Source organism: Pituophis catenifer, unplaced genomic scaffold (assembly GCF_029215685.1).
Source record: "Pituophis catenifer annectens isolate HBS135680 unplaced genomic scaffold, rPitCat1.0.hap2 SCAF_2, whole genome shotgun sequence".
Classification (NCBI taxonomy): Eukaryota; Metazoa; Chordata; class Lepidosauria; order Squamata; family Colubridae; genus Pituophis; species Pituophis catenifer.
Genome location: NW_027256882.1, coordinates 194592620 through 194607479, shown reverse-complemented (window position 1 = coordinate 194607479; position 14860 = coordinate 194592620). Strand labels below are relative to the sequence as shown.

Sequence of the window (14860 nt, the reverse complement as noted above, 5' to 3'; positions counted from 1 at the left end):
TCAAAATGACAAACTTTTTGATAGGCAATGTACACGTGGGGATGGGAAGGGGAGGACCATTCTGAGGGAGACAAAATTCTAAGTCATTGGGGAGGGAAGAGACAAGGAAGATTTGAGAGTCTTTCAAAGAATACAAGCTTTTAAGATGGCAGGTTGCCTTGTATGGAGGCATTATTACAATAAAATATATATCAGACATATTTTTCTATTTTATTTATTTGAAAGTGTCCAGTGGTGTTTAACAGAAATATCTTTACCTACAATTACTAAGATGCCTTGAAGATACCATGATTGTTTTATAACATCCAATATAATTTTACAATGTCAATAAGCCCCAGAATCCTGTTTCCTCATTCTGTCAAGGATAATGGCCTAGGAATTCTAATTTGATTTAAAAGAAGAGAAAAAAAACACCCTTGTCTGTCTCTAATGAAAGCCAATTTTCATAAGTTAGTACCCAGGAAATAAATCTGTTGTAATATTATTACAGTGCCTTTTCCTCCTACTGTGGCATTTAAAGAACATTTTTCTCCCACATGGGCGGCTGCCACTAGCAATAACAACCAGTCTATGCCACCCCTCCCCAAGAAAGAATTACAGGACTAAATTAACCTTAATCCATTTATTTAATAACTGTACTTTAAATACTAATCAGTATGTACCTTTAATACCCAGATACACTAACAAGTAATAAGATAAAGACAGTTATTTGTGTGTGTATTTATTTGCTTTGTTTTATTCATTTAACAATGCTATTGGTCTCAGCAGGGCAAAGGCCTCTAAAAAACTGCTTTGTATATTTAACAGTAAATTGCATTTTTTTTGTATTTGTACATTGTACTTACTTCATACAATGTATATTTAATATTTAAGAATGATTTCTTTTTACTGCGTCTCACTCATATACATGCTGTATATCCACACATTTTCAGACACACAGACATAGCACATACTCTTTTGCATATCCTGATATGAACTTACATTTTCTGAACTTTGTTCAGGAAATTGAACAATAGTTGTGATTGACTAGGTTAAGGGAAAACTGATTATTTTGAGCTTACTGATTCCCACAGGACAGGCTAGATGATTAGCAATCCTGTGTATCAAAAGGGGAAGATACATTATTTTGTATGCTGTTGACAAGAGCTTAGCTTAGCTCAAATGGTCACAGATCATATAGAGCAGGGGTGTCAAACTCACAGCGTCACAGCAGTGTCATGTGACGTATCAGGACTTTTTTCCCCCCATCGCTAAACTGGGTGTGGGCGTGGCTAGCACATGATGCATCTGGCCCACGGGCCATGAGTTTGACAGCCCTGATATAGAGTATGGCTACTTCCCCTTTGAAACTGATTTGGAAGGCTCATGGAAATGCCTGTTAAATGGTGGTCCACTTTAATGAGTAGCAGGGAGCAATCACACTCTTCCCAGGTCCAAAGCAATATTTTCAAATAACTTTTGAAGCCTGCCCAAACTAACATGTGAGGTATAGCAAAAAAAGATTTTGCTCCTGTACATTCTCCCAGGGTCATATTTCCAGGTTGTACAGAAGCACTTCAGGTGACATAATTTTGTTTGATGCTATCCATAGAATAATTCTTTAGAATTCCTGTGGTGATAGATGTTCCACATAATATTTTTTTCTCTTATGATCATAACATCCAACTGCATTTTAGAGCTCACTAAACATATAATTCATATCTGAACTGCAACCTCAGTTCAATATCTTCAATCTACTGTGTAATACAGTAAAACCATCTCCATAAAACTGGGTATGCTAGAAAGTAAGGTTTAAGCCTATTTCTCCCTGACATGCATTTATATAAAGACTACAGAGTGTCATGTAAAGTGGTGTAGTCTCAATACAGGGCTAAATTGACTTGTTTGATTGTGTGGAGGGGATGGGGGACTACTTTTATAGAAGACTGGAAACTTTTTATGGACTTTTTGCTTTATGAACAGTGATGTCTATGGAATATTCTTCCAAAAGTCAGTGTTATATCTGGGACTATAGAAGAGCTGTTAAAGGTAGATATGTGTGCATACGTATACAGTATCTGCTGTGCATGTGCATGCAATGTCCTCAAATTAAAAGCACTTTAACACTGAGGGAGCATTTTTTACTGCAGTTGTCGCTATCACTTCATTTTATGCAACTCCGACTTGCCTAGGTATGGCTAGAGAACCAGCAAAAATCAATTTAAGCAGGATCCTGAAAGTCAAAAATATAGAATTCCTGCATTGCCGACAGGCATCAGAGAAATCAAAAAGAAGAGGACTGAAGAAGGAGAGATGAAAAAAGGCTAGGATTTGTAGTCTGTTTGGAGATCCATTAAAAGTTGAATAATTATAACAACATTTTATTTTGAGACACTGCTTCAGCCCCAGGTCACTGTCCTTATTAGGACAAATTTCTAATGAGCAAACCCAATGAGCAAACCTGGTCCCTAAAGGAAAGTGTTGCTTCTGTTTCTCTTCTAAAATTTGGCCTATCCAAGACTGCAGGAATTCACTTAAGCCACATCTAGGAGCAAAATACTGTAAATAAATTTGTCGATGAGTTTAGCTTTCTTTGGAAGAAAATTCTAGAGCCTACAGCATGAGATAAAAATTACAAGTATGTTTTTCCTCCCCCTATCTCATGCAGCACCAGAAACTGCTGCACAGATACAGAAACAATCTGTGCTGTCAAATTCTGCTTATGTATTGTTTAATTATACTGAAGAAGGCTGCAAAATGATTATTTTCTGGGATCCCTGAGAATAAGCCTCACTAAAAACTCATTTGGACTGTCATCTAAATAAGTTGATATCTAATTGCATGGGGCAGATAACAATTTGAGGAATCCTTGGTGCTCTCTGAGCTTAGTTGTTTTCTTGCAGATGTGTCATTACCCAAACTAGGTGACATCCTCAGTGCTAATAAGGAATGGGGTTTGCTGAGAGACTGGATAACAATTTATTCACACTTCTGAGGAAGGGGGAGGAATTGTACCATAAATGATTTTGCATAAAGTTGGAGGCTGGAGGAATGTGCTGAGTTACTCAAGGGGCATTTAATTCTCTGTAAGGTGACTGCAATCTTATCCCTGAGACGAAATTGTCCTGAAACTGGTGAAACTACCTTCGGAATAGGCATGCAGAGTAGCTGCTTTTTCAACTCTGCCCTTGCTAACTTTTGAGTAGGCATGCACTGGAGAGGTATTTGCAATGGATGGATGCTCCTCCGTGTTTTGCAATTGACTTTTGAGAAGTGATTCAGATTAACTTCAACCCTACTAAATTGCCAGATGGCCCTTTGAGAGCCAGAGTGATGTGGTGGATTTGAATGACAAATGGGGCCTGAGATGGAGTCTATCCTAAGCAATGGAAATTGACTAGGGGACATCAACCAGTCACTCACTCACTCTCTCTCTCTCAGCCTAACCTATTTGACAGGGTTCATATGGGGAAAGAGGGAGAACAGAACACTCTATATGCCACCTTGAAAATGGAATATAAATTGAATAAACAATAGCATTAAGAACTGGAAATTTTTTTTAGTGGTACCTCTGCGAAGATTGGAGACAGGATTAGTCCTTCATGAGACAGGAAGGAGCAAAAGCACAGCATGCACTGTACAGGACACATTGAAATAACCACGTCCCTGTTGCAGTCACTTCAGAAGGACATTTTAGGTCAAGAAAATAGCATCACAAGGTTGAATAGGCCCACCCCAGAGTCATTTGCTGATCAAAGAGATAGGTGCCCTTCATTGCAGCTGCTTTAAAGAAAAGCAAACAAAAGAGAAATCTGATCTGCTGTGTAATATGTCATTGAAATAAAAGATAATATGAACATGAGCAAAAAGGCATGTGACAACCAGATTTATGGCCTAAGTTTTGATGAGACAGAGAAAAAGGAAGCAAGAGAAGGTAGGCGGATCCAGATAACATGCAGGTGAGAACAAACACTGGAAGAGGTTTTTTTCATGAGTTGCAGCATATGCATATTTGGTTTTTGGTTTTTTTGGTTTTTTTTTTTTAAATCTACAGATATCCACCCATCCATCTGCCCTGTGGGCAAAGGATGGGATACCAATTTATTATTAAGGTTGGTCACACAGTGAGCCAGATGTTCAGACTGTATTTGGCATTTTTATCCCCTTATTTATCCCCCTGGGATAGTTTTCATTATTATTCTCATTACCATGCCAACAACAACATTGCAATCTTTCTTAGATAACCTGTCGAGAACCTCAGTTCAATATCTTCAATCTTCTCTCCCTCTCATATGCAGTGGAGTGAGGTGCAGCAGATGATCAATGGGACTCCTGTATATATGTACCAGGATTGCAGTGTCCTCTCTGAAGGAGACACTGACCACTGGCTCCGCACAAACTGGATCTTCCGAGGGGAGGCCTCTTCTCGCATCTTTGTGGAACTGAAATTCACCATTCGAGATTGCAAGAGTTTTAGAGGAGAAATGGTGAGCTGCAAGGAGACATTCAACCTCTACTACATGGAATCAGAGCAAGATGTTGGGATCCAGTTCCGCCGCCCTCTCTTCACTAAAGTAAGCTTTGTTTGTTTGTTTGTTTGTTTGTTTGTTTGTTTGTTTGTTTGTTTGTTTGATGTGTATGTTGATTGACTCCCAGTGACTAGGGACAGTTTACAAAGATAATCCATATAACAGTAAAGATAAAGGAGGAAAAAGATGGCAAAAACAGACAACAATGAAAAACATCCAGGTACTAGTCAGAAAGGGCTTCAAGCACTCTTGCCAAAGGCCTGGGTGAATGGTCAGGTTTTGAAGACCCTTTGAAACACCAGAAGGGTGGAAGCCACCAGATATCAGGGTGAACTTTATTCCAGAGGGAAGATGCCGCAATAAAGAAAATGTGTTCCCAGGGTTCCAAAAGATAGGCCCACTTAATTGAAGGAACCTGCAGCATGCCAACTCATTAGATCAAATCAGCCAGACAGATACTATGAAAAATAGATGGTCCCTCAAGTAATTAGGCCATACACCATGTAGGGCTTTATAAATAACAACTAGTATCTTGAATTGCACCCAGAAGCAAACTGGCAATCAGTGCAGTTTGTGAAGCAGGGGTGTTACATGGGCATACTGAAGCACACCCATCACTGCTTGTGCTGCTGGATTCTGGAGCAAGTCACCAGATCCAAGTACAGCACATTACAGTACTCAAGCCACAAAGAGACCAGAAGTGAGTGACTATCTGAGGGGCTTTCCTCTTTAGGAAAGGGCACATATGGTTGTGCAAAGACCTTCCTGGTCGTAGTTGCCACCTGCTCATCAAGAAGGACCTGTGAGCCCAGGAAGACCCCCCATTGAAAGGCAAGTACTGCAGAGAGGTTTACAAGATGGTAATTTTTCTTTTATATAGAATCTTCTGTGTATAATTTCATAAGCAGGAGAAGAAAGATCCAGAATGTCCACACTGGGGAAGAAGAAATAACAATAGCACAAACAAGGCGAATGCAGTAAATGGTAACAACCAGGCTTAAGAGGTGGAAGAAAATGTCAGGGCCTGAATGAGGAACTAGAGAGGATGTGGAAAGTCAAGGTCAAAGTATTCCCATGGTGGTAGGAGCACTTGGGGCTATGACCCCCCTACGCTGGGAGAGTGGTTCCAATAGGTCCAAGGAACATCGTAAGTGCTCTCTGTCCAGAAAACTGCAGTGCTGGGAACAGCTAAGACTCTGCACAGAACCCTCAAACTCCTAGCCTCTGGTACAGGCCCTGAAATTGAGAAAAACACATATAATCCATAAAAGTGAAAAGGGAATAAACTAATGCTATACACATACCCAAAGTTATACATATGAGGCTGTGCAATTTTTTTTAAAGTACAATGTACATGATCCTTAGCAAAATTCTCATCACTGATCAAATGCCTCAATTTCAGACTGACTTGGAGATTAGCCACATTTCTTATATTCATTCAGAATACAGAAGTATTCAAAAATTTTAAAAAATGACAGAATGATCAGAAACTTGTAACAATCTGTTTGCAATCATAGATACAGACACTGGTTTGTTCTTCATATATAGTGAGTTAGATGCAGATAATTTTAGTCAGGAAGAATATAGTTGACATGAACAATAACTTAGTTTAGAAGCTGAGGTGCTATGCATTTGGTTGATGGCCTGTAATTTTGCCATGGTCGAAGATTTTCAGAGATTTTTACAAAGCCAAAAATGCCTTTTATAAAATAGTATCATGAGGTAATTCTAATCAATCTATCTTTGTAGATAAGGGAAGTTTTGTAGATAAGGGAAGGGAACACTAAATAATAGTGTTCTGCTCTAGAAGTTACATTAAGTACAAGTAGTCTTTACTACCTTGTTTAGCAACCGTTAGAAGTTACAACAGTTAAAAAAAATCAGCTTTGTGACCAGTTTTCACATTTCTGACTGCTACAGTGTCCTGTGGTCATATAATTGCCATTTAGGCAGTTTGCAACTGGCTTCCAACAAGCAGAATTAATGGGAAACATGGAAAATTGCTAGTCACAGTCATGTGACATCTTGCTTAATGACTACAATAAAATCGGCAAAAGTGGATGTGACATCATAAATCCAGAAATACTCATAGTTAGCTTCATTTTTATATGTAGCTCTGCTTCCCATAGAGAACAAGATTAAGGACTAACTCCCTAATTATTGCAGAGGGAAAGCTAATGGTTCAAACAAATATGTCAACATAAAAATGTATTTTGTTTATTGAAAATGGTTTATAGATAATTTAGGCTTAACCTTACCTTATAAAATCTTATTAGTATTAGAATTTAATTTCTCTTGGGTTTTATTGAGAATCACGTAAATGGCAATAACACTGAAGTTACATAAAATGAATGCAAAATCAATACTATGGCAAATAAATGGCTGTAATTAAGAGGACTTCCTTTCAATTGATTGCTCAGTCTCAAAATCATATTGCAAGAGATGGCCTGTGTGTTTCTATTGGCTACCATTAACTGCCTTATAGAGGATGTTTGTTTTTCAACATCTTATATGATTGAAAGTAATTTTAGTTCAGTAAATAATATATTAACAAAGTAAAGAAAAAGTACTGATATATCATCGGGGGGAAATTAGTATTAAACTTACGAGCATCACACCAATGATTGAAAGTTTAATGAAAAAAAACCCATCAGATTCAGAAAACCCACGGAATCATTCTTGGATAGGTAACTTTCCTTTGTAAACTTAATTGTAAGTTAAGTTAAAAATTAGATTCACTAAAAATATTTTTTAAGAATTCAATTTATTTTTTTCTGTTGTTTTATTTTTGCTGGAAATGATTTAAAATGCTTATACCTGTATGTATTTCTATAAATTGCTAATTTGCTTCTGTAGTTTAATACATTACAATTTATATAAATGAATTACCTTCAAAGTAACTCCACAAATACAATTAGAATTTAAGTTAAATTTAATTACTTTTTAATTTTTAATTGAACTTTTAACTTAAAAAATTATTTAGTCATTCTTAACCCTGCATTAAAAATTGTTTTATCTACATACAGTACTGATATACAATATATATGTGATATTAAAATTTTCTGGGGGTGATTAGGGAAAAACTGTCAAAAAGGGCTCCTTTGGGGGGACCATAATAAAAAAAATGGTTGAGAAATATTAGGTTACATGGAGGAAAAAAGGAAACATAACTCAATTTCCTGCACTCTGGTACAGACTTCTAAATCTTGTCAATTTTTAAATGGGTGGACTTCAACTCCCAGAATTCCCCAGCAGCTTGGGGAATTGTGGGTGTTAAAGTCCACCCATCTTGAAGTTGACAAGATTGAGAAATACTGCCTTAGTGGGTGGGATCTTGCCATTGCTTTATATCCTGAGAATCAAAGCTTGAGCTGGTGAATCATCCACAAAAGTGATATTCACTTAAATATGTCCTGAGCAGAGAATGGACTTATATATATATATACAATTTGCAACCCTTCATCAAGGGTAAGATCTCTTCGACATAAAAAATACACACAAGGATTTATCTCTATGTAATTGTAATCACTGATTCTTTAGCATTTCATACACTGAAGAAACTCTATGAGACTCTTTCAGACTTCAGATGTGATCATCGAGAGCCAGGGACACCTTCCACCTCCACTGACCCATTCAAACACCATCCAAAGAGAGATGAAAGCAGTTATTTAAAAATATTCATGTGGCCATTTCTCTCTGCATTAGAAGCAGCAGATGTCCTTGATGTATCCCTTCTGTCTTAACTCTGCCATATAGTAATCATATCCATTTGAAAACAATTTTAATATTTTGGCTTCTATGTTTGCATATGATGTCATTTTGAGTGACCCCTGGCATAATGTTCAGTCTTTTAAATATAGTTCATGCATCTTTGTATTTGGTTATAATATGATTAGCTTAAATGAATAGGGGGTCACTCTACTGCACACATGATTGGCAGAGTGTCAGCATGTGATGAATTCTTGAACTGAACAGAGCACGCAGGAATCCAAATTTGGCAGCAGCCTTTCATAGAATTGTTTAGCATTTTAATTTAATGTTTCAAAATAATGTACTAACTCAGAGTTCAAACCTACTCAGACGTTCTCCCCCATACGCCCCATTGAACACATTGTGCAACTTTCTGCATCACTGAAGCAATGAATTTTAGTTTCATTGTATTAATGTTTTTTATTAATCTAATGAATTAGATACACAGCCTGAGGCCACACCCCACCCCAGGGCCTGTAAAACCCAGCTCTTAAATTTTATGTTTTAATGGGGCAGGCATTCTGAGCAGAGAATAATCGTTTATTCTCCTTCCCTGCCATCTTTGTTCATTTTTAAGTCAATTTGAATGTTAATATGTATTAGTTTAATGTTCTAATGTTTTATCTTGTTTTTATTGGTTGTAAGATGCCTAGAATCATCTCTAGGCAAGATGGGCAGTGTATAAGTTTAATAAACGAACAAATAAAAACCATCTAAACAACATTTAGTTTTAATTCAAGTGAGTAGAATTAATAATTCATATTTTTGTCTTGATCTACTGCTTTTGAAAGTGTGGCTCAGAAATATCAGTAGAAGCCACTTTCAAGGGGCTATTGATATTAATACTATGTTGTTATTATTTTTATAATATTATTTTTATTTTTTATCTCATAAAAAAACAATAACATCTCAAAAGCATCACTAGATATGGACTTGAATACTGAATTACTTTCAGATGGGAAAAGTACTAGAAGCTCCCTGCACTTTTGCTTACTTGTCTGTTCCGCTGGGTTTTTTCCAAACCAGCCAAATAAAAAAGGAAACAAGAGCACAAGGGCTCCCACAGCTGTCTTTCACTTTCCTATTCTTCATCAGCTTTTCAGAAATGAGTTTGCTCACACCCTCTGCCCAGCTAATGGGTATTAGTACATTGTCAGAGCATTAGGCTCCTGCCCAGACAAACCCCTTGTCAAAACAGTAGCCCTATGTTTAATTTTACTTGTTTTCATGGGATTAAATGTTAAGCATTCTCAAGAGCTATTAGTCAGCTCCTCAAAAGGGAGTGTCTATGTTTATAACCAGAGTTTTTCTGAACACTCGTTCTTGAGGTACAGTATTGCACATCTGAATTCTAGCCCTTGATGCAGGTAAATGCTGGGCAGCGTGGCCTCTGGATTTTGACCAATAAAGCCCAGGTATAACAAGTATGGTCAAATAACTCCTCTGGACGTATCTTACCAATATTTTCTTCTAAATCTTTCCTCATTTAAATAAAAGTACTTGTCAGAACCTGCCAGCCAAGGCTGACAAGCAGTTTTCGCTTATGTCCTTTCTTTATTTCTTCACATGACACAGTATCATGTGGCCCATATCTATTCTCTGCTTATTAGTGACATTCTACATTGGTCTCTTTATTCAGTTCAATCCATTTTATTTTCTGATGTATATTTTTCAAATCAATTTACTTTTATATATATTTCTGATTAATAAAGAGCTCTGTGACATAATCAAAACAGAAAGAGAATGGCTGAATGATTTTTTTTTTAATTTCTAGTATCTTTTGGCATTGCAAGAAAGAGTTCCTATAACTAATGCAAACTGCTCGGATTATATGTAACCTAAATTGGTTCTGAGCTTTCTCTTATTATGTCTGCTCTCTGTGTCAAGTGACTAATTCTATTTCAATACTGTTGTGCAACCTTTTAACATGCTGTAGTTTTAAGGGATTAATTTTACATTTTTCTATTAGTCAGAGCTTTATTATTGAATACACTATACTTGGTTTTATACCCTAGCTCAGCCTAGGCTATCATGATGGATATGTTATGCCAAATTCTTTGTTTTCCAAATAGCTAAGAAAATGTTGATTTAGCTATTTTTGAATGTCTCTTTTACTGCTGAATATTTTGTTCCAACAATCAATTTATATCTGATTTCTGCTAAACTATTTAGCAAATTCAAATTATGTCCTGAATTGATCTAAAAAGTGGGTAGGGATAGGTTGCATACATGAATTAGGACTTATAAAGAAAGAAAATATCTATGTATTTTAAAAAAACAATCTGAATTTTAGAGACAAAGCTAAATTAGACTTCTCTCCCCACATGCTTACTTTTCCTGGATATTTTCTATATGCAGGGAGTTCTGAATATTGGTGAAGATTCAAATATACTTAATTTACTTTTGATGGAACTGCTACATTTCAGAAAGGAATTGTGTTTGGTTTAAACAAGTTGCTCAACTGACTTAAATCCTTTTGCTTTCCAGATCAACACTGTGGCAGGTGACAACATTTTCACAGCTCGAGATGTTGAGGTCGGCTCGCTGAAGTTGAACATGAAAGTATGCTCCATTGGGAAACTACAGCAGCGTGGTTTTTATCTGGCTTTCCAGAACTCAGGAGCTTGCGTGGCCTTGGTTTCAGTGAGAGTTTATTACAAGACCTGTTCAGATACCATTAGTGGATTGGCCCATTTTCCAGAGACACTTGCAGGTGCTGAGGGTCTAACTGTAGTGCCTGGTGTCTGTCTGAAGAATGCAACAGAGGAGACAGGTGTTCCACCCAAGATGCACTGCAGTCCCAGTGGGGACTGGTTGGTGCCAGTGGGCAGGTGCATATGCGTCATTGGTTTTGAAGAGGTCAAAGGAAGATGTGTGGGTAAGTACCCAAAGGGGCAAACCCTGAGGTGGACTTAGAGGATTTTCCTGTTTCTAGGTTGGAAAATATGTCATTTTACAAATAGAAGATATGGGAAATTGCTCATGACATGACTAGGGTAAATTATCTGGCTCCCCTGACTCTTAATGCATCAGATTACCTTATCCTTTTTTGTTCCATTCTACTTCTGACAAAAAATGTATTTGACATTTTGCCCTTCCACTGCTTCTTAATTTCCTGCAAGGCTTGGGAGCAGTTTCCAGGGTATCAGAGCACATAACTACTTGTCCAACAAATGTATTCCACAAGGATTATGCCCATAATTAAATTTTATTCAATTGGAAGATATTTTATGAATATATATGAATAAGACACAATGAATTTCAATACACTGGAGGAGACATCTTAGCTAGAAGAGTCATCCTGTTTGGTCTCATCAGTTCCTGATGAATTTGGGAATATAAATCCCAGGATTCTCAGCAAGTAAGGACTATCCTGGCTTAAATTCTGAGAATTACACTCTCTCTGCATTGCAATCATGTCAGTTGAATTTCATTAGTCCCAAAATGCATGACCTTCCACCCCAAAACCTCTTTCTTAAAAAAAAAAAAAAAAGTCATTCCAGCAGATAGTACATTAAAAAGAAACCTGATTTCTTTAAAAAGTCATACAAAGTTGTCTTCAGGTTTCAAGCTCTTAAAAGAAAGTCATTATTATTTCAGTTCAGGTAGACCTTAACTTATAACCATCCGTTTAATGACTGTTCAAAGTTACAACGGCACTGAAAAAAGTGACTTATGACTGTTTTTCACACTTATGACCATTGCAGCATGGGCACATGATCAAAATTCAGATGGTTGGCAACTGACTCATATTTATGACGTTTGCAGTGTCCCAGGATCATGTGATCACCTTTTGTGATCTTCTGACAAGCAAAATCACTGGGGAAGCCAGACTCACTTAACAAATGTGTTCCTAACTTAACAACTGCAGTCATTCACTTAACAACTGTGGCAAGCAAGGTCATAACATGGGGCAAAATTCACTTAATAATGGTCTCATTTAGCAAGAGAAACATTGGGCTCATTTGTGGTTGTAAGTCGAGGACTTCCTGTACTGCTTTGCTAATAAATATTAAAATTCAGGAGAACACTAGTTTAAAGTAGTTTCTGCTTCTCCCTCACTTTCATCACCTGTTACAAGACAAGTGCATTAAAAAGAAAACCTTGGGACTCTGGACAGCCACTGGACTGGAGAAACAGGTTGTTTGTTTTTGTCTCAGGGAGTTCCCTCTGGTGATAGAAAAATATTCCTATTCAAACTTTCCAAAAATGTCATCTGTAAATGAGAAAGGTGGAAAAAAGAATAACCCAGGGGTGAAATGCTCCGGGATCGCCCGGTCCAATAGCGTTCTTGGCCATTGGTTCGGCAATCTGGTAGCGATGGCGGAGCAAAGCTCCGCCCATGCGCCCAGGTGTCATTACTTCCTGGTTTTAACCAGGTTTTAACCAGGAAGTAATGTGTTTTTACCTTCTGCGCATGCACAGAAGTTTTTGTGCATGCGCAGAAGGTCTGCGCACGCATGTGACACACACGGCACATGCGCTTCCAAACCGGTATGGAAGATAAGTAGATTTCACCCCTGGAATAACCTATGAAAAAAGGGTACAGAGGGGCTTTGGAACATATATTTTTTAAAAAAACAAGTAAGGAGGACATGACAGAAATAAGGAAGGAAACTAATCTGATGAAAAGGCATATGTCTGTGTTACAATACTAGAATTAGGATCCTCATGTAAAGGTGAATTACGTTGCATTCAAGGCAGATGAAAAAAGTACCTCTAAAGCACACAAGAACTTATGGAATTTCACCAGATGTAGCAATGACCACAAAAAGAAGCTTAAACAAAATTCTAGAGAATAAGATTTCCAATCACTACTAGCCAGGATAGCAACAGCAATAGACTGATAAACTACTCTATAATGCTTTACAGCAGTCTCTGAGCAGTTTACAGTGTCAGCGTATTGCCCCCAACAATCTGGGTTCTCATTTTACTGACCTAAGAAGGATGGAAGGCTGAGTCATCCTTGAGCTGGTCAGGATTGAACTCCTGGCTATGGACAAAGTTAGCCTGCAATATTGCATTCTAACCACTGCGCCATCAGGATGGCCCTCTATTCTCTGTAAAATCAAAGGAAGTGTGCCTCTGAAACTGCAAAATTGGAGTGGAGAGAGACTCTTCTCTTGGTGAGCTGCTCACAGGACTATGTTGCATAGTCAAAATGCTAGACTAGAAAAGTTTTATCTGATATACAGTAGTTGCTCTACTGATCGTATTCTCATGCAACGAAGAGATGTATGGATGATACACCCTTAATGGCAACTTCCCAAGATGCTTCCTTTTAGATTGTTTTACAGGATTGCCGCCCTCTAGAGGCTACCTTACAACTCTTGGAAGTTCCTGGGCAACTACTAAAGCTGCAGGTTCCTTGGTCTAATTGGCCTCCCTGCCCTTGGGACCAGAAGAAGAGCTGAGAATTTTTTCCAGCCTAGGATTTTCCCCTCCCCGTCCTCTTCCACAGCTCAGCCAGTTTTTCCACTTAGCTGCTACTACGACTGCTTTCTCCCCCGCCTTCCTGGATTGTGAACAGTCTGCTGGAATGGGATAGAGAATCCATCCTGCCCAGGCAGGTCCTCTCTGACTGCACTTACCAAAGTTGTAGCTGGCATGCTGTTGCTCCTTAGCAATGTTACATATAAGTAATGAAAAATGTGTCTTCCAACCACAGAGTCGAAAGAATTAATGCTGCTTCTCAGATTGATGAGGAGGCAAGTTTAGGGTGGGAGAGTGAACATTTTTTAAGAGAAAACGTAACTGGAATAATAGCCATTGCTAGCTCAAGACAGAGTCAATGTGATGATGAGAAACATTTGATTTATATCTACTGTACAAACATAAAACTGGAATTCATCAAATGAATTGGTTGTCTATGTTTTATGAGAGAAGAGGTAACACTTCCATTGTGTTTGGGCACTAAGTAGCAGGGTGATGGGGACAGGGGAGATATTTAAGCTTTGTACATTGTTCCCCTTTATTTTTTCCTGGTCAAAGGATATAGTTGCTGTTTGTTCAAGACAGTGCTGCCATGGGTACAAATCAAAGTTACATCTTCTGGGCACTTTGGTTTTAGTGGCAAGGTGCAAAATACCTCAGTCTATTTTGCCAAATAATTTTTGTGTGGTTTACTGATAGCTGGACAACTACACACGCAGTCTTCCATCAGAATCACAACTATGTTGCTTGGGTGCAGCATTGGAATTTTCAAAAATCTGTCCATGTCCAACATGGAAGGAAATTACTCTCTTTTTTTCAGAAAGCATTCTTGGTTTTAACCAAGCCCTTCTAAGGACTAGATAGACAGACAAACAGTATCTATATATCTTTGGATGCATTTGTAGTCCAAAGTAGTTTTAAATATTACCAGATGTTGATTATGGATGAAAATAAAATAAATTTGAAGTAAGTTCTTCTCAAAGTCAGGGCTTAAATCAAACTTTAATGGACTCACCCAGTGTTGGGAACATGCCAGGTATATATGTTTTTTGGCCTTTGTTCAAAGATCAGGGTGGGGTTGTCTTCAAATAGGATAAAGAAAAGGCTAAAGGGGACAGCCGTACAGCTCTGGTCTTTGTTCGATCTACATGAAAGATGGAAATGGGAAG

General features: G+C 37.8%; 1 protein-coding gene across 1 annotated transcript in view; it reads left to right on the top strand.

Annotated features, from left to right (window-relative positions):
- EPHA1 (EPH receptor A1) overlaps positions 1 to 14860 on the top strand; it is a 76620-nt gene that overhangs the window by 33100 nt on the left and 28660 nt on the right. Inside the window, exons 3-4 of the mRNA XM_070935382.1 lie at positions 4278 to 4553; positions 10746 to 11136. Coding sequence (XP_070791483.1) covers positions 4278 to 4553; positions 10746 to 11136 — 667 coding nt within the window. The remainder of the gene's footprint in view (positions 1 to 4277; positions 4554 to 10745; positions 11137 to 14860) is intronic.